Source organism: Neophocaena asiaeorientalis, unplaced genomic scaffold (genome assembly GCF_003031525.2).
Source record: "Neophocaena asiaeorientalis asiaeorientalis breed wild unplaced genomic scaffold, Neophocaena_asiaeorientalis_V1.1 scaffold309, whole genome shotgun sequence".
In the NCBI taxonomy this organism is placed as follows: domain Eukaryota; kingdom Metazoa; phylum Chordata; class Mammalia; order Artiodactyla; family Phocoenidae; genus Neophocaena; species Neophocaena asiaeorientalis.
In genome coordinates, this window is record NW_020173199.1 from 269,040 (window position 1) to 289,835 (window position 20,796).

At 39.9% G+C, this 20,796-nt stretch overlaps 1 protein-coding gene across 2 annotated transcripts in view; it reads left to right on the top strand.

The window, feature by feature from the left end:
* SEC24D (SEC24 homolog D, COPII component) overlaps positions 1 to 20,796 on the top strand; it is a 109,925-nt gene that overhangs the window by 18,508 nt on the left and 70,621 nt on the right. For both annotated transcript variants that reach the window (XM_024744703.1, XM_024744704.1), the window contains exon 7: positions 15,276 to 15,387. In XM_024744703.1, the coding sequence (XP_024600471.1) occupies positions 15,276 to 15,387 (112 nt within the window). The remainder of the gene's footprint in view (positions 1 to 15,275; positions 15,388 to 20,796) is intronic.

Below are 20,796 nucleotides of genomic sequence, written 5' to 3' on the forward strand. Positions count from 1 at the left end.
ACGTGTGTGTGTGTATATATATATGTATATATATATATAGTATAACTTTTGCATGTAACAAACCACCAGCAAACTTAGTAGCTTATAACCACTATTTATTATGCTCATGAGTCAGTAGGTCCTCTGGGCTGGGCTTGACTGATTTTGGCTGGGCTTGCTTTGTGCATCTGGGGTCCACTAGAGGCTTGACTGGAGCCCAAATGGTCTAGGATGGTCTATGAGTTTTCTGCGGTTGCTATAATCCAAGTACCATAACCTGTGACTTTCCAGCGTCTGGTGGCTCCAGGCATTCCTTGGCTTGTGGCCGCATCATTCCAATCTTTGCCTCTGTTGTCATATCACCTCCCCCTCTTCTCTGTGTCTTTTCTTCCGGGTGTTGACCTCAGAACTCCCTGTGCCCCTCTCATAAGTTTCATGTGATTCCATTTGGGGCCCACCCAGATAATCTAGGATAAGCACTATCTTTCAAGATCCTTAATTTAATCAATTCTTTTGCTATATGCAGTGTTAGTCACAGGTTTCAGGGATTAGGACATGGATGTATCTTTTTGGGGGGCTATATATTCAGCCCACTATAAATGGTATCATTCATGCATTTGGTATTTGTTACCCATCTGTTAGCTGGGGATGATTGAGTCCTGTCACCAAGCAGGATAGCCTAGGTTTGGTGGTGGCCAGAGATCCAAGAGGGAAAGTAGGAATATGCAAGGCCTGCTGAGGATGGTCTGCGGTGTTCTCTCATCCAAAGCAAGTCCCAAGACCACCCCAGAGTCAAGGGGCAGAAAAATAGACCCTGCCTCTGCATGGGAGGAGCAACAAAGTCCTTAAAAATGGCATAGGTATAGGTAGGGGTGGAGGATTTTGGCTATTTTTGTACTCTACCACTTATTCCATATTTTTTAAAATATAAACTTGAAGACTTGTGATAAAGTATCTGATGCTATGTTAGAAATTAATTTTTTTTTTTTTTGCGGTACGTGTGCCTCTCGCTGTTGTGGCCTCTCCCGCTGTGGAGCACAGGCTCCGGACACGCAGGCTCAGCAGCCATGGCTCACGGGCCCAGCTGCTCCGCAGCATATGGGATCTTCCCGGACCGGGGCACGAACCCGTGTCCCCTGCATCGGCAGGCGGACTCTCAACCACTGCACCACCAGGGAAGCCCAGAAATTAAATTTTAATAACTCTTAGTGCCCTTATTGATGATCATGTTACCAGCCATTACTTTTCTAGTTTAATGTTATTTGATTATTCCAGTTGAAGAAGTATCATGTATTTACATGACTTACATTTTGACTTCCTGTTTCTCTGCTTGTATACAACATCTACAGACCCTTTGGGTCGTTCCATTTCATTCTCTGATGTTTCTAGCTCCTGGTTCATTGTTAGTTAATCTCTCCAGTACTGTTTCTGTTACAGTTATTGGCAATTTTACTATCCATCTGTAGAAACTTCCATTTCTCTGGCCTCTCAATTCTTGATCTTATTTTCTTCCAATGTTCTTTGTATCTACCCCACTTACTCCTATCATTACCAGTGACTGTACACCTTCAAAGTCTCAGTTGAAAGCATCCCATCCTCCAACCACTGCCTTCTATCTTTTCAGCTCATTCCCTTTAGGACTCAAACTTCAATAATAATTCACCTACCAGGATTTACAGCCTACCACTTTTTCTTGACTCACGCCACCTTCATCTTCGCACTTATCCTCTGCAGCTTATATTATGTGATCCATGACTATAAATCTGTCCCTTGCATCTTCTACCCTGAACTCCTTTGCCCCCTCCCTCCACTGCATTCACCTAGAAAATTCCCATTTGTTTTTAAACCAACTCTCCACCTATGCCGTGCCTGCACCCCAGATGCTGAAGGCAACTTGAGAAAGATGCACACCACGCTTACTGGTCTCACTTTGAATTCATAACCACTAAACTAAAGTGAATCTTTAGTTGTGTGTTTCTAAAACCTAACTGCACAGAATAATAACTGGTAGAGCATTTAAAATTATTGATGCCTTGCTCCCAGCCCCCCAAATTACGATTTAATTGTACTGGGCATTGGAGTTTTTCAAAGTTCCCCTGTTAATTCTAACGTGTAGCAAGTTTGGAGACCATCACCCAACTCCGCTGACCCTCCCGTTTTCCTGGATGACTATCATTTCTTCTCTCTTGAAACTCCTAACACTACCTTTTCCTTTTCTGACTCTTTAATGATAACCTGCTCCTTATTACACTGAGAAAATAGAAGAAATCCAAAGAGGACCTCTGCATGTTTCATTTCCACATCTCGCTGCATCTGTGCTCATTTATCCCTCTTCCTCCTGTTAGTGTGGATAAGCTTGTCCATACTCCTGACCAAGGCCATCACCTCACTTGTGCCCTAGAATCCACCTCTACGGCCTTTCAAGAGTAGCCCTCCAGAAAATGTCCCCTGTATTAGAGTTCTCCAAAAAACAGAACCAATAGGATATATGTCTATATATGGAAATAAATTTATTTTAAAGAATTGGTTTACTCAGTAGTTGGAGACTGGCAAGGCCAAAATCTGCTGGGCTGGCCAGTGCTCTGGAGACACAGGAAGAGCTGCTGTTGCAGCTTGACTCTGAAGGCATCTGAAGCAGAATTCCCTCTTCCTCAGGGAGACCTCGGTATTTTTCTCATAATCCTTCAACAGGTCACAAGAGGCCTACCCATACTGCGGAGGGTACTCTGCTTCACTCAAGGTCTACAGATTAAATGTTAATCGCATTTTAAAAAATACCTTCACAGCAAGATCTAGACTGGTATTTGAAACTGGGTACCATGGCCTAGCCAAGTTGACACATAAAATTAACCATCACATCCCCTCTCTGCTGCATTATCTTTACTTATTTGAAGATAAACTTAAGTTTTTCTCTGTCTAGATCATTCTCATCAGAATATAAACCTCCCGAAATACCTCTTATTGTTAATGAAAGAAGCCTCCTTTGTCCCTTCCCCATATCTATCCAGTTTCCTCCCCAATTTGTGGCTCTCTTTTACAGCAAGAAATCTCTAGAAGGGTTGCCTTTACCCACTGTCTTGGTTCATCTCCTCCTATTCCCTCCTGAACCTGTTCCAGTTTAGATCTTATCACTACAACCCTACTAATACTATGCTTGTTCAGGTCTCCAGTGACCTCCCATTTCCAAATCTTGTGGCCAATTCTCAGATCTCCTCTGTCTTGACCTGTCAGCAACAGATTTGACACATCTGTTCATTCCATCCTCCTTGAAACACCTTTTCAGTGGGGTTACTGTGTCCCCAGCACATAGAACAGTGCCCAGTACATAGTATGCACTCATATTTGTTGAACGAATGAATGTTAACAACAAAAGCAATGAGCAGTATATTGTATCATCCATCCAAGACCCTTAAAATACACGCATACAAATCAGTCCAATATTATTTTATCTTAAGAGTAATGTCAACACCACCCACTCCTTTACATCTCTGCTTGTTTCACTGGTGGCTCTTTCCTGTCTCCTTTGTTGGTTTCACCTCATCTTTGCAACCTCCTCGTGTTAAAAGTGTCCCAGAGTCTTTGGACCCGTCCCCTTCTCCATCGACATTTACTCTCTAGTCAGCTCTACTCGAAGTGTGCTCCTAGGACGGCACATGAATATTGGCTGGAGCAACCAAAATGTCCATCAGCAGATGACTAGATAAGGAAGACGTGGTACATATATACAGTGGAATACTACTCAGCCATAGAAAGCATAAAATAATGCCATTTGTAGCAACATGGATGGACCTAGAGATTATCATACTAAGTGAAGGAAGTCAGACAAAGACAAATATCATATGCTATTACTTATATGTGGAATCTAAAATATGACACAAATGAACTTATTTATGAAACAGAAATAGACTCACAGACATAGAAAACAAGTTTATGGTTACCAAAGGGGAAACGGGATGGGGGAGATAAATTAGGAGTTTGGGATTAGCAGATACAAACTAATATATATAAAATAGATGAACAACAAGGTCCTACCGTATAGCACAGGGAACTATATTCAATATCCTGTAATAAACCGTAATGGAAAAGAATATAAAAAAGAATATATATATATGTATAACTGAATCACTTTACTGTACACCAAAACGAATACAACATTGTAAATCTACTATACTTCAATAAAAAATTAAAAACAAAGCAAAACAAAAAAAACATTGGCTTGGAGCTTAATAGGAATGCATGTTCTCAGGCTCCACCCCAGACCTGAATCAGAATCTCTAGTAATGGGGCCCTGGAACCTGTTTTAACAAGCTCTTCAGATGTTTCTTAGGCACGCTAAGGCTTGAGAAAGTACCACTTTAGGGAATTCCCTGATGGTCCAGTAGTTAGGACTCCACACTGTCACTGCTGAGGGGCTGGGTTCAATCCCTGGTCAGGGAACTACCATCCCACAAGCCACACAGCACGGCCAAAAAACACATTAAAAAAAAAAATAATAATAACAAAAAAAACCCAAAACGTGGCCCGAGAAGTACTGCTTTCGATGACTCATTCCCATGGCTTTAAATGAGAATGTAGATACTCCTAGTCAAGACCTTTTCCTTGAAATCTAGATTAAAACCCCATTCTTCCAGGTCCTCTGGCCAAAAAACTTGGAGTCATCCTTGATTCTCTCTTTCTCACATTTAGTCCTTTAGCTAATTCCATTGCTTCTGCCTTTTGTGCTCATCCTGGTCCAAGCCTCTATACCCACCTGGATTATCATAAGAGCATCCTAACTGGTCTCCCTGCTATTCTAGTCTGCACAGCAGCCAGGGTGATCCTTTCACATTCTAAGTCAGATGATGTCACGGCTCATAACACACCCTCCAATACTCCTCTAGTTAGAAACCAAAGTTCTTACAAAGGCCTGCAAGACCCTACCGTATTTGCCACCCCTGACACCGCCCACCCCCTGCCACACACACACACACACACACACACACGCACGCACGCACGCACACACGCCACTCTGACCTGGTCTCTTACCACTCTTCTCCGTCACTGCTTTGCATCACACCAGCCTCCTTGTTATGCCTCAGCCACGCCAAGCGTACTCCTGCCTCAAGGCCTTTGCACTTGCAGTTTCCTGTGCCTAGATTCTCCTCCCCTACATACATACAGGGCATGGCTCAATCCTGCATTTCCTTCACGTCCTCATTGCTCATCCCCCATCTCACTGGCAGCCCATCCATATCACTTCATATCCACAGCACTTATTACCTGACATAGGATGTATCTTACTTACGCATTTATATATCGCTTGTCTTCCATACTAGAATGCCAGCTCCAAGAGGTCAAGGATTTGGTATTGTTCACTACTCTGCCCCTAACACATAGAACAGGGCCTGGTACAGAGTATGTGCTCACATATTTGTTCAATGAATGAATGTTAACAACAAAAGCAATAAGCAGTATGCGATGTGATTTATTCAAGACCCTTAAAATATGCACATATAAGTCAGTCCAATATTATTTTTATCTTAAAAGTAATAAAACAGCAATACCAGATGGAGCCTGTTTTTATATTCTTAACACCAGAGTAGGATGCGTTTGCTAACTAAATTAATTCTTCCTTCTGGAAGGAAAGATATGAAATCATGTTTACCGAACTCCTGTTGCATTCCAGCCCTGAGCTAAGTGCTCACTACAACTCTTTCGGATGGTGGTCTTAGCCATATTTTGGAAGTGAGGACACTGGTATCACCATCAAACTCTTCCTCACTCTTTGTATCAGCAGGAGGATTATTCAGCAGTTGAGATCTTCCTGTTCTCCTCTTTCTCTCACTGTGCCCAAGTGCAAATAATTCTGCTTTAGGCAGCCTGCCTTAGATGTGTACATGCATCTTATTATCTTGTCTCTCCCTTATCCTTTTTGTTCATTTATCTCAAGAGAATCACTTTCTTTTTTTCTCTTTCCTGATTCTATTTTGTGAAACTAGAATACTCTGTTCATAGCAGATATGTGTGAAAGTAATTCTAGTGGCAGAAAAAGAAATCTATACATTTTGAAGTAGCATTGGCATTATTAGGAGTCACTGTCACCAAATTTGAAACCCTTTAAGAACTGAGACACAGTCACAATCTCTATTGAAATTTCTGTGTTTTATCTCTAAGCTGTTTTCCGAGAATATGGATTTGAGGTAAAAAAACAACCACCAAAAAAACCCTTGTATTTTTAGAAATTACTAGAACTGTTATATTTCTCACTCCCTTTGTAGTATTCTAGCCAAGATGTGACTTAATTTAGAAATGTAGGGACTTCCCTGGTGGCGCAGTGGTTGAGAGTCTGCCTGCCAATGCAGGGGACACAGGTTCGAGCCCTGGTCTGGGAGGATCTCACATGCCGTGGAGCAGCTAAGCCCATGCGCCATGACTACAGGGCCTGCGCTCTAGAGCCTGCGAGCCACAACTACTGAGCCTGCATGCTGCAACTACTGAAGTCCAGGAGCCTAGAGCCCGTGCTCCGCAACAAGAGAAGCCACCACAGTGAGAAGCCTGTGTACCACAACAAGAGTGGCCCCTGCTTGCTGCAACTAGAGAAAGCCTGCACGCAGCAACAAAGACCCAACGCAGCCAAAATAAATGAATAAATAAATTAAAAAAAAAAAAAAAATGTAATTACCACCAATGACATTGTTTCTTTGGAGGCAGTGCTTTGTGAGTTGCAAATGGCTAATTTAAAATAAACTTTTTAGAAGTAGAGTCTATCTGAAGACTGAGAGCTATCTATGTTCAATATATACATTATTATGACTTTTACCTCGCTTTCGTATTTGACACTTCATTGGTTGAAATGATGACAGTAAATGTAAACTACTCCAGTTTTGAATGAACCAGATGAACCTTGTGGTTGAAATGTAGAGTGTAATTACAGTGTTTTGATTTTTCTGTTTGCTTCTTGTCTCTGCCCATGGTAGCTTTTAGTCTCGTTTGTATCTTAACAGTAGTTGTGTTTGGAGCATATTCTATATCCTTAATTTAATAAAAATTCAAATCCTATGAAATTAAAAAGACAGAAATGCATGGATTTAAAAGCAGGCTAAATCTGTCTCTGATATGCTGTAAAAACCAATGATATCAATGCCAGGTGGGGCCTGGATTGGATGAGATGGGAAGGGAAAATGGAGCAGGTAACGTTTCAGAGCTTGGGGGAAGACAATTTTTATATTAGTAGTAGTTTCTTTTTTTTTAATCGAAATACAGTTGATTTACAATATTGTGTATGTACAGTAAAGTGATTCAGTTATACATACATATATTTTTTTCAGATTCTTTCCCATTATAGGTTATTATAAGGTATTGAATATAGTTCCCTGTGCTATAAACACAACAGTAAATCCTTGTTGTTTGTCAGTTTTATGTATAGTGGTGTGTATATGTTAACCCCAAACTCCTAGTTTATCTCCTGCCCCTTCCCCTTTGGTAACCATAAATTTGTTTTCTATGTCTGTGAGTCTGTTTCTGTTTTTTTTTTTTTTTGCGGTACGTGGGCCTCTCACTGCTGTGGCCTCTGCCGTTGCGGAGCACAAGCTCCAGACACGCAGGCTCAGCGGCCATGGCTCACGGGCCCAGCCGCTCCATGGCATGTGGGATCTTCCCGGACCGGGGCACGAACCCGTGTCCCCTGCATCGGCAGGCGGACTCTCAACCACTGCGCCACCAGGGAAGCCCCTGTTTCTGTTTTGTAAATAAATTCATTTGTATTATTTTTTAGATTCCATGTATAAGTGATATCATGTATTTGTCTTTATCTTACTTCGCTTAGTATGATAATCTCTAAGTCCATTCACATTGCTGCAAATGGCAATATTTCATTCTTTTTTATGGTTGAGTAATATTCCATGGTGTATATACGTGTGTGTGTGTGTGTGTGTGTGTGTATGTATACACGCACCACATCTTCTTTATCCACTCATCTGTTGATAGACACTTAGATTGCTTCCAAGTCTTAGCTGTTGTAAATAGTGCTGCTATGAACGTTGGGGTGCATGTATCTTTTTGAATTAGTTTTCATCTTTTCCAGGTATATACTCAGGAGTGGCATCACTAGATCATGCGGTAGCTCTATTTTTGTTTTTTTGAGGAAACTCCGTACTGTTTTCCATAGTGGCTGCACCAATTATATTCCCACCAACAGTGTAGGAGTGTTCCTTTTTCCACACCCTCTCCTGCATTTATTATTTGTAGACTTTTTGATGATAGTAATTCTGACCAGTGATACCTCACTGTAGTTGTGATTTGCATTTCTCTAATAATTAGTGATGTTGAGCATCTTTTCATGGGCCTTTTGGCCATCTGTATGTCTTCTTTGGAGAAATATCGATTTAGGTCTTCTGCCCATTTTTTGATTGGGTTGTTTTTTTCTTTGATATTGAGCTGTATGAGCTGTTTGTATATTTTGGAAATTAACCCCTTGTCAGTCTCATCGTTGGCAAACATTTTCTCCCAGTCAGTGGGTTGTCTTTTTGTTTTGTTTATGGTTTCCTTTGTTGTGCAAAAGCTTTTAAGTTTGATTAGACCCCATTTGTTAATTTTTTATTTTATTTCTTTTGCCTTGGGAGACTGATCTAAGAAAATATTGCTATGATTTATGTTGGAGAATGTTTTGCCTATGTTCTCTTCTAGGAGTTTTATGGTGTCATGTCTTATATTTAAGTCTTTAAACCATTTTGAGTTTATTTTTGTATATGGTGTGAGGGAGGGTTCTTACTTCACTGATTTACATGAGGCTATCCACCTTTCTCAGCACCACTTTCTGAAGAGACTGACTGTTTTCCATTGTATATTCTTGCCTGCTTTGTTGAAGATTAATTGACCATGGGTGTGTGGGTTTATGTCTGGCCTCTCTACTCTGTTCCATTGAGCTGTGTTTGGTTTTGTGCCAGTACCATACTGTTTTGATTACAGTAGCTTTGTAGTGTTGGCCGAAGTCTGGGAGGGTTATGCCTCCAGCTTTGTTCTTTTTCCTCAGGATTGCTTTGGTAATTCTGGGTTGTTTGTGGTTCCATATAAATTTTAGGATTATTTGTTCTAGTTCTGTGAAAAATGTCTTAGGTAATTTGATAGGATCACATTAAATCTGTAGATTGTTTTGGGTAGTATGGCCGTTTTAACAATACTAATTCTTCCAATCCAAGAGATGGGATATCTTTCCATTTTACTTTCTCTTTCTGATATTTCATTATTAGTATAAAGAAGTGCAACAGATTTCTGTATATTAATCTTGTATCCTGCTACCTTCCTGAATTCATTTATTAGTTCTCATAGTGTTGGTGTGGAGTGTTTAGGGTTTTCTGTATAGAGTATCATGTCATCTGCAATAATGACAATTTTACCTCGTCCTTCTAATTTGGATACCTTTTACTTCTTTTTCCTGTCTGATTGCTGTGGCTAGGGCTTCCAGTACTATTTGAATAGAAGTGATGAGAGAGGGCATCCATGTCTTCTTTCAGAATTTAGCAGGAAGCCTTTCAGCTTTTCACTGTTGAGTATTATAATAGCTATGGGTTTGTCGTAAATGGCTTTTATTATGTTGACATATGTTCCCTCTGTACCCACTTTGGTGAAAGTTTTTATCATGAATGGATGTTGAATTTATCAAATGCTTTTTCTGCATCAGTTGAGATGACCATGTGGTTTTTGTCTTTTGTTGATATGGTCTGTCTCACTGATTGATTTGCATATTTTGAACCATCCTTGTGACCCTGGAATGAATCCAACTTGATCATGGTGCATAATCCTTATTATGTGCTGGATTCAGTTTGCTAATATTTTGTTGAGGATTTTCACATTTATATTTATCAAAGATATTAGCCTGTAATTTTCTTTTTTTGTAGTGTCTGTCTGGTTTTGGTATCAGGGTGATGATGGCTTCATAGAATGACTTTGGGAGTGTTCCTTCCTCTTCAGTCTTTTGGAAGAGTTTGAGAAGGATAGGTGTAAGTTCTTTGTATGTTTGGTAGAATTCCCCAGTGAAGCCATCCATTCCTGGAGTTTTGTTTGCAGGGAGTTTTTTTAAAAGTTACAGATTCTGTTTCACTTCTAGTGATTGGTCTGTTCATATCATCTATTTCTGCTTGACTCAGTTTTGGCAGGCGGTATGTTTCTCGATATTTGTCCATTTATTCTAGGTTGTCCAATTTGTTCACATATAACTTCATAGTATTTTCTTATGATTTTTCGTATTTCTGTGGTATTGGTTGTTATTTTTCCTCTTTCATTTTTTGTTTATTTTTTAAATTTATTTATTTTTCTTCTTGGTGAGCCTGGCTAGAGGGTTGTCAGTTTTGTTTGTCCTTTCAAAAAGCGAGCTCTGGTTTTATTGATTTTTTTCTTTTTCTTTTTTTTCTTCTTTGGATCTCTAGTTTATTTATTTCCTCTTTGATCTTTATTCTTTCCTTCCTTCTGCTCACTTTGGGTTTTGTTTGTTCTTTTTCTGATTCTTTTAATTGGTAGTTTAAGTTTTTGAGATTTTTCTTGTTTTTTGAGGAAGGCTTGTATTGCTATGAACTTTCCTCTTAGAACTGCTTTTGCTGCATCCCATAGGTTTTGTATGGTTGTGTTTTCATTGTTGTTTGTCTCAAGGTATTTTCTGATTTCCCCCTTGATTTTATTGTTGACCCATTGGTTATTTTAGTAGCATATTGTTTAGTTTCCATGTAATCATTTTTTTTCTCACTTTTCTTTCTGTGGTTGATTTCTAGTTTCATACCATTGTCGTCAGAAAAAAATGCTTGAAATAATTTCTATCCTCTTAAATTTGTCCTAGTATGTGGTCTGTCCTAGAGAATGTTCCATGCATGCTTGAAAAGAATGTGCATTCTGGGTTTTTTGGATGTAGTGTCCTGTAGATATCATTGAAGTTCAACGATTCTGTTGTGTGATTTAGGATCTCTGTTGCCTTATTGGTTTTCTTTCTGGAAGATCTGTCCATTGATGTCAGTGGAGTGTTAAAATCTCCTGCTGTTATTGTATTCCCCTCAGTTTCTCCCTTTATGTCTGTTAGTATTTGTTTTATGTATTTAGGTGCTCCTATATTGGGTGCATATATGTTAACCAGTGTAATATCCTCTTCTTGTATTGATCCTTTTATCATTATATAGTGTCCTTCTTTATCTTTCTTTATGGCCTTTGTTTTAAAGTCTATTTTGTCTGATATGAGTATTGCTACCCTTGCTTTCTTGTCGTTTCCATTTGCATGAAATATCTTTTTCCATCTCCTCACTTTCAATCTATGTATGTCTTTCACCCTAAAGTGGGTCTCTTGTAGGCAGCATATTATAGGTTCTTGGTTTTTTTTAATCCAGTCTTCCACTCTATGTCTTTTGATCAGAGCATTTAGTCCATTGACATTTAAAGTAATTATTGATAAGCATGTATTAATTGGCATTTTAAACCTTGTTTTGCAGTTTATTGTGTAGTTCTTCTTTGTTCCTTTCTTCTTTTTGCTTTTCTTTTGTGATTTGATGGTTTTCTTTTGTATTATGTTTAAGCTCCTTTTTGTTTTTTGTGAATCTATTGTATGTTTTTGATTTGTGGTTACCCTGTTTTTCAAGTATGTTAACCCATAACTATTTCTACCTTCTTTAGACTCATAGTCATATAAGTTCAAATACATTCTAAAATATCTACATTTTTTATGCCCCTCCCCCACATTTTGTGATTTTGATGTCCTATTTTACATCTTCATGTTTATTTTATTTGCTGTTCATTATAGTTATAACTGCTTTTATAAAAATTTTCTTACTGGCTTATTTAAGTGATCTTCAATCTTTTTATATATTTGCCTCTCCTATTGTGTTTTCCCCTTTCCTATAGATTATGCTTCTTTTCTGCTTAGAGAAGACCCTACAATATTTCTTTTAGGTTAGGTTTAGTATTGCTATCTTCTTTTAGTTTTTGCTTATCTGAGAAATTCTTAGTTTCTCCTTCTATTCTAAAGGATAATCTTCCTGTGTAGAGCATCCTAGGTTGCAGGTTTTTCCCTTTCAGGACTTTGAATGTATAATGCTACTCCCTTCTGGCCTGCAACATTTCTGCAGAGAAATCAGCTGATAACCTTATGGGGGTTCCCTTGTACTGACTGTTTGTTTTTCTCTTGCTGCCTTTAGAATCCTCTCTTTATCTTTAACTTTTGCCATTTTAATTATGTTATGTCTCATTGTGGGTCCGTTTAAGTTCATCTTGTTTGGGACCCTCTCTACTTCCTGTACCTGGATATCTGTTTCCTTCTTAGGTTTGGGAAGCTTTCAGCCATAAATTCTTCAAATACGTTTTTGATCCTCTTTTCTCTCTCTTCTCCTTCTGGAACCCCTATTGTATGTACGTTGGCATGCTTTGTATTATCCGGTAGATCTTGTATGTTCCTTTAATTTTTTCTTTTTTCTTTCTTCTTTCTTTTTTACATTTGTCTTCCTGTCTGCTGTTCTGATTGGGTGATTTCTATTATTTATCTTCCAGATCACTTATTTGTTCTTCTGCATTATTTGGTCTGCTATTCATTGCCTTTAACTTGGTGTTTATCTTGGCAGTTGAGTTGTCTAATTTTGATTGGTTCCTCTTTATAGTTTCTAGTTCCTTGTTACAGTGACCTGCATTTCTATAGATAAATTTTCTTAATTCCTTCAGCATTTTTATTACCTCATTTTTGAACTTGGGATCTGGTAGACTGGAGTTGTCTTTTTCATTGTTTATTCTTTCAGGGGGTTTCTCCAGTTCTTTTAATTGGGAGTAGTTCCTCTGCTTTTTCATTTTACTTAAATTTCTCTGACTCTATGAATTTAGGAGAAACAGTTATCTACTGTGGTCTTGAAGGGCTTTTTTTATGTGCGAGTGTCCTTGTGTAGACTGTGTGAGTCCAGTATTTTTGATATAAGGGCTGTTTTTAGTATGGATGTCTGCCACGTCTTTCCTCAGAGTGTTCTGGCTGTTGTCCCCTTGATATGGGGTGTGTTCGGTGTTGTGGTGACCAGAGCCTGCACTGGATGTTGGGTGGGGCCTCCTCTTTGCTATGTGGTTGTCACAGCCCTGTCATGGGCAGGGTCAGCTCCCCAGTTGTTGTAGTAGAAGCCCCTAGATCTAGTTCTAAGCTGTGATGTGAGATCGGTGGGACTGGAGTGCTCCCACTGGGAAAGGAGGCGCTGTATATTCCTCCCCAGGGGCTTTCCACTGCAGACATGCAATTCTGTGAGGATTCTGGGACGCCACTCACCACCTGGTGTGCTTGCCCACAAAGTCCACCACTGCTGGTGTGCCCCCTGGACCTTCCCCCACTGTGGGAGCACTGATAATTGACTGGGATGTCAGCCCCACCTCTGGTGTGTGCCTGCTGCCAAAGCCCACTGCCACCAGAGGCATGACCTGCCAGGAGCATGCTGATAATGGGGCTTGTGTGGTGGACCTGTGCTCCATCTTGCACACACCAACAGTGGCGTCCCCAACCACACTCCGGGCCTCTCGGGCTGCCTCTGTGCAGCCAAACTGAGTCCCCTTCCTGGGTCTGTCCACTGAAGCTTATGTTTCAAGACCCAGTCACTGTGCACACCAGGAGGCACATGTCTCGAGCTAGGAAGTGGGCCAGCATGGCAGCCCTCAGAGCTGGTCCCTCTCTGTGCTGCCTACCAGCAAGCCAGAACCTACACACTCCTCCCGAGCAAAGTCCAGACCTCTCCAACTCCCTCTCTGTCCCAGCAGACCTCCCAGCAGGGGAAGGAGGTTCCCAGGGTGAGAGAACCTTTCCTCCTTCACAGCTCCCTCCCAGGGGCACAGGTCTCATCCCGATTCCTCCTTCCTTTTGTTTCTTCCCTTTTGTACTACCTGGTTACATGGGGATCCTTCTTTCAGCTTTGATCTTGTGCCAGCTTTCAGTTGGTATTCTCTGAGAATTCTTCCACATGTAGATGTATTTTTGATGTGTTTGTGGGAGGAGGTGAGCTCCACATCCTTCTACTCTGCCATCTTGATCTACCCTCACATTGTTTCTTTAGGACCACAAAAACTTCGTATCCTCCAAGGCTACATGTTGCAGTCTGGGCACTCATCTCATTTCTCCTCTTTTTTCCCTCCTTTTACTGCCTCCTTTTTTTTTTTTTTTTTTAAACTCCCTTATCTCTTGTCACTTTTATCCTATAAAGAAAGAAGTGAGGACAGGGAGAAGATAAAGAGGAAGAGAAAGATCCTTTTATTATTAGAATTCCTTCTTAACTCCATGCAACTAGATTTTGCTCATTATTTTAATCCCTAGACAGTTACAACAGAAAGACAATGTTTTGTCTCTATAGTCGTCATCAATAAATGTTTCAGTAGAGAAGTATAAGATGTTTCCAAATTAAAGGACAAAACTTAAGGGGACTTCCCTCGAGGTCCAGTGGTTAAGACTCTGAGCTTCCAATGCAGGGGGCGCCGGTTCAATCCCTGGTTGGGGAACTAAGATCCCATGTGCCGTGCGGCACAGCCAAAAAAAATAGGGACTTTTGTTCTCATTTCTATATGATAGGCAAAAATCATATGGGAACACGATATTGTTTGTTTCTTTTGTCTCAAGGAGCAGGGGTGTGGTGGAGGAAACTTGAAAGGCAAACTGAACATCAAGAGGGATTTGAGGAGAAAAGTCTTCTTCAGCTTATATATTTTAAATCATTTCTTCTGAATTTATTTTTAGCCTTTTAGAGTTTTCTTTAACTTCAAAAAATATTTTCTTTGGGCTTCCCTGGTGGCACAGTGGTTGAGAGTCCGCCTGCCAATGCAGAGGACACGGGTTCGTGCCCCGATCCGGAAAGATCCCCCATGCCGCGGAGCGGCTGGGCCCGTGAGCCATGGCCGCAGGGCCTGCGCGTCCAGAGCCTGTGCTCCGCAACGGGAGAGGCCGCAGCAGTGAGAGGCCCGCTTACCGCAAAAAAAAAAAAAAAAAAGTATTTTCTTTTAAAAAAAAGGTATTTTCAGTTTCTTATCCTATGAGAATCTTTTCCCAAAAAACTCTTATCTACGGGCCCAAGAAACAAATCGAATAAAAATAAAAAGATCAGGTCAGAGCTCAAGAGCATTACAGAATAGAATTTGGAAGCTACTGGCATAAAGTTGTGAAAGTAAGCAAAAGTGGGACTGAAGACAAGACATGGTGGGTTCTCAACGAGAGTTTGATCTGAAATGAGCTGAAAGGATTTAGAAAATGCCTTTGTGTGTGCGTGTGTGAATAGTGTGAGGGGAAGGTTGGGAAGTCTTAACTTACTTTAACGTGCTCTTGATCTCTTATTTATCAGATCCAGGTGATCGAGAATGACAGAGCCACCAGAGGGGGACAGGTTTATACCACCAACACCAGAGGCCAGATCCCTCCCCTGGTCACTACAGATTGTACGATACAAGACCAAGGTATCTCTTTTCAGTTACGGTTTTGACTGAGGTCTTAGTATTTCTCACATTTTTTAAGCAAATACATTGATACCCTTCAATAATGCTGTCACTGATGGGCAACCCCTTTATAGCTGGTTAACAGGAACTAATTTGCCATTAGTCAAGTAAAGAGAAGGTACTGTCGTCTGAGTTCTACTGTATTCTCTGCTTGTAAAAATCTAGAGAGTTTCTGGTGAGGTACAGTGCAACGTATCAATTTAAGAAAATTTAATTTATGTGTTTAAAATTGTTCATGCCCTACTTTGGTTTAATTTACTTACTACAGTGGAAACCTGGCAGTATGACATGAGCAGAGCAGTAGGGGATTGAGTACTTGAGTCAGCAGACCTGGTTCTAATCCCAATGACATTTTTTTCAGCAGGTCCCTGAACATTTGGGGTTCTGGTTTCCTACTTTTAAACTGGGATGAGGAGAGGCTGAGCTCTGTCTCTACTGACTCTGTCCCATGTCTGCTATCAGCTTCATATATCTGTCAAGCCTCATGCAGGTTTGATCTTTCTGGGAATATATTATTCTGTTATTTATGGCAAGTTGAAATATAGCCTGATGAGATGTGGCGTCTCAGATTCTGAATAAACCCTTTTAATGGGTCATATACTCAATCCTGGAAATATAACATTGGTATACAGGCAATCGTGTTGTCTCATCTGAAAGTTGTCAAGCCACCAGTTTCCAGATGGGGCTCCCCTCCCTTCAGTCCATCCTCTGTGCTGCCTTCGGCACTGTCCTTATAGGGCAGGCAGCACAGTGAGGCAGAAAGAGCTCCGACTGGGAGCCTCACACACCTGCACGCAAATCCAGGGTCTCTTCCTTAGTGTCCTGAGCTCTGCTTATCCCACCTCTCTGAACCTCAGTGTCGCCCTCTGTAAGATGTTAGGACTAAGACCTGCCCTGAAGGGGCAATGTACGGGTTAGAGATGACTCGTGTGTGCGTGTGTGCACACGTATGTATGTTTATATGTATATGGGAGCTCGACATGTAGAAGGGGTTGATGTAAGTCACAGATGATGTTACTGTTATAGGTATTAATATTAAAACACACTTCAGATTACTTCATTTTCTATTCTAAAAATAATTTGTTCCTGACTACTTACAGAATCCTTCCAAACTTGTCAAATGAATTCACATTTGTTAAGCACTTAGGACCTAGTATATAATAGGTTGAGGTATATGAAATTACTGATTTTTTTCTATTGTTGACCTACAAGAATGGCAATTTCATTTCAACCTAATAGTAAGTGTTATGTTCATGTTTTAAATATTTATTTATTTATTTAATATTTTCGTTTGAGGCACTTTGCAGACCTAAAGAATATTCCTTACCAGCCTCATCTCTCATCTGTTTCTTCCTCTGCATCTGCCTCAGCCATACCAAACTCACCCCCTTTCCCTCCTGTCTCTGATTCTCACTTTGTACTGCTTTCTCTGCAACAGACTGGGGACTGTTTTCTGTCCACTGTTGTACCCCTAGAAATTCACCTGGTATCTAGAATATAATGGTTGCCCAACAAATATCTGTTGAATAACTGTATTTGGTATATATAAGTCTCACCTTTCTAGTTGGGAAATTCTTAGTTCTTCTAAACTCAATTTAATTTTTTCTTCGAAATCTCCTACAGTTTCTTCCCCCACAGTGCTTTGTATTCACTTCTTTCATAGCTCTTGTTCCATTAAATTTTACTGTGCTTTGGGTCTGTCTTTCCCACGAGCCTATGAGCTACTTAGGAGCAGGATCATACTTGTTCATTCATTCGTTCACTTATTCAGCAAATATTTATTCAGTACCTATTACCAACGTGGTTAATATTGATTAAGTGCTTGCTATGCATTACGATGGTCTTCTAAACACTTTATGTGGCTTAATCCCCCCTGTAACTTAATGAGATAAGCATTAACATCATTCTCATTTTACAGAATGTGAAACGGAGGCGCAGAATGCTTACGTAACTTACACTAGATACGCAGCTAATGGGAAGCAAAGCTAGAATTTGACCCCCAGCATTCTGATGCTAGAGCCCACGCTCTTAACCACTCACGTACTGCCTCTATTCAGAAATAAAAGTCACGGTTCTATCCTTAAATGGGTGTACAATCTGGCAGGGAAAAAGAGATAACTTAGTATTAATTAAACTGTTATAATAGCAGGATAAAAGGAATATTGCTGTGGGAACTTATATGTCAGGTAACTAACCCAGCCTGTCCTGCTAGAGTGGGGACAACTAAGCTGAGTCTCAAGTGAGCAGGTGTAAACCAGAACAAAAGTGGAGACGTCGGGAGAGGAAAATGTTGCCCGGCCACAGAGTGGATGTGCTAAGGTTTGGCAGTGGGAGAGAGTGTACGTGTTAAGGAGCACCATGTGCAGAGTTTTGTTTTGTTTTTTTTTTTTATGTGCAGAGTTTTTTGTTTTCTGTTTTATTTTTGAACGTAGAGGTGATTTTATTATTGTGGTTAAATACACATAAAATAAAATTTGCTGTGTTAATAATTTTTAAGTGTACAATTCAGTGACATTCATTACATTCACAGCGTTGTACACCATCATGATTATGCATTTCCAGAAGGTTTTCATCAGCCTGCACTGACGCTCAGGACTCAATAAACAATCACTGCACTGACGCTCAGTACTCAATAAACAATCAATCACTGCCACTCCTCCACTCCACCAGCCCCTGGTATCTCGTATTCTACTTTCTGTCTCTATGAATTGGCCTGGTCTAGGTGCCTCACATAAGTGGATTCATACAATATGTGTCCTTCTGTGTCTGGCTTATTTCACTTAGCATAATATTTTCGAAGTTCGTCCATGTTGTAGCATGTATCAGAATTTCATTCCTTTTTAGGGCTGAATGATATTCACTTTTATGTATATGCTGCATTTTGTTTATCCATTTATCTTTTGAAGGACATTTGGGTTGTTTCCATCTTTTGACTACAGTGAATAGCCATAGCTATGAACATTGGTGTACAGGTATCTCTTTGAGTTCCTGCTTTCAGTTCTCTTGGGTGTATACCTAGGAGTGGAACTGCTGGGTCATATGGTACATGTAGGGAAAGAGTATGAGGAAGAAGCAGAAAGAGAAGGAAAGACTAGGATGGCAGGGTCCACATCATTATCTTCTCTCTATAGCCTGCAGCCCAGCCTTTGGCAAAAAGAAAGACCTGCCTGCCATGGAGGGAGCCCCGAAGTTGGCCCAGTCACATCCCATTTGCTGTAAAGCCCCTTCCTTTAGCCTGGGTTATTTGTTAATACTTATTAGTAGGCTTTTTAAAAAAAGTTTTTTTAATTGAAGTATAGTTGATTTACAATATCATGTTAGTTTCAAATGTACAGCAGAATGATTCAGTTTTATATAGATTCTTTTTCAGATTCTTTTCCTTTATAGGTTATTACAAAATATTGAGCAGAGTTCCCTGTGCTATGCAGTAGGTCGTTGCTGATTATCTATTTTATACACGGTAGTGTGTATATGTTAATCCCAACCTCCTAATTTATCCCTCCCCCACCCTCCTTTCCCGTTTGGTAACCGTAAGTTTCTTTTCTATGTCTGTGTGAGTCTCTTTCTGTTTTGGAAATAAGTTCATTCCTGTCTTTTTTTTTTTTTTTAGATTCCACATGTAAGAGATATATCACATGATATTTGTCTTTGTCTAGCTTACTTCACTTAGTATGATAATCTCTAGGTCCATCCATGTTGCTGCAAATGGCATTATTTCATTCTTTTTTATGGCTGAGTAATATTCCATTGTATAAATATACCACATCTTTACCCATTCATCTGTCGATGGACATTTAGGTTGCTTCCATGTCTTGGCTATTGTAAATAGTGCTGCAGTGAACACTGGGGTGCACGTATCTTTTCAAATTATGGTTTCCTCCAGATATATCCCCTGGAGTGGAATTGCAGGATCATATGGTAGCTCTATTTTTAGTTTTTTGAGGAACCTCCATACTGTTCTCCATAGTGGCTGCACCAATTTACATTCCCACCAACGTAGGAGGGTTTCCCTTCTCTCCACACCCTCTCCAGCATTTATTATTTGTAGACTTTTTGATGATGGCCATTCTGACTGGTGTGAGATGATACCTCACTGTAGTTTTGATTTGCATTTCTCTAATAACTAGGGATGTTAAACATCTTTTCATGTACCTTTTGGCTATCTGTAGGTCTTTGGAGAAATCTCCATTGAGATCTTCTGCCCATTTTTTGGATTGGATTGTTTGTTTGTTTGTTTTTGATATTGAACTGCATGAGCTGTTTGTATATTTTGGAAATTAATCCCTTGTTGGTAACATCATTTGCAAATATATTTTCTCCCATTCTGTAGGTTGTCTTTTCATCTTGTTGATGGTTTCCTTTGCTGTGCAAAAGCTTTTAAGTTTAATTAGCTCCCATTTGTTTATTTTTGTTTTTATTTCCATTACTCTAGGAGATGGATTGAAAAAGATATTGCTGCAGTTTGTCAAAGAGTGTTCTGCCTATGTTTTCCTCTAGGAGATTTATAGTATTCGGTCTTACATTTAGGTCTTTAACCCATTTTGAGTTTTTTTTTGTGTATGGTGTTAGAGAATGTTCTAATTTCATTCTTTTACATGTAGCTGTCCAGTTTTCCCAGCACCACTTATTGAAGAGACTGTCTTTTCTCCATTGTATATTCTTGCCTCCTTTGTCGTAGATTAATTGACCGTAGGTATGTGGGTTTATTTCTGGGCATTAGTAGACTTTTTAGGATGTAGCCCAAGGATCTCAGACACACACAGAAATTCACAGATATAAATAAAGTGTAGAAACAGAAGGAGCCTTGGACTTCGTTTAGTGTGCTCTCACTTTGCAGACGTGAGGGCACTAAGGCCCAGAGAGGTTAAGTGATTCGCCCAGGGCCACACAGCTGATTAGTGACAAAGCCAGTGAAGAGAAACACCTACTTCAAGAATATTACTCCTTTGCCTTTGGCTGCAGGATCTAATTTAAGACTCAACTTGTCCTTTGTTTCTGTGCTTCTGCCCATCCTACAAGACCCTGTTCAAGCACTGCATCCTTTGTGTAGTCACCTCTGATCCTCATGGCAGACTCATTGCCTCCCTTGGGCCACTTCATAATTGATTTGCTCTTCTGTGATACTTACCAGCCATGTTGTAATTATCTGTTTTTTTATTATTCTCTTCTACCAGACATTGAAACCAGAAGCTTCATTCTGTCCTATCTCTAAGCTTCTAGCATGGGGATTGGCTTCATAAATATTTGTTGAATGAATAACTTATTGAATGTTTTTAGTCAGATTATCCCATAAGTTTCTTTATTAAGCATATTAGGAATTTTGGCTCTTAATTACCAAGGTTGCTAAATTATCTACTATAACCTTACCTT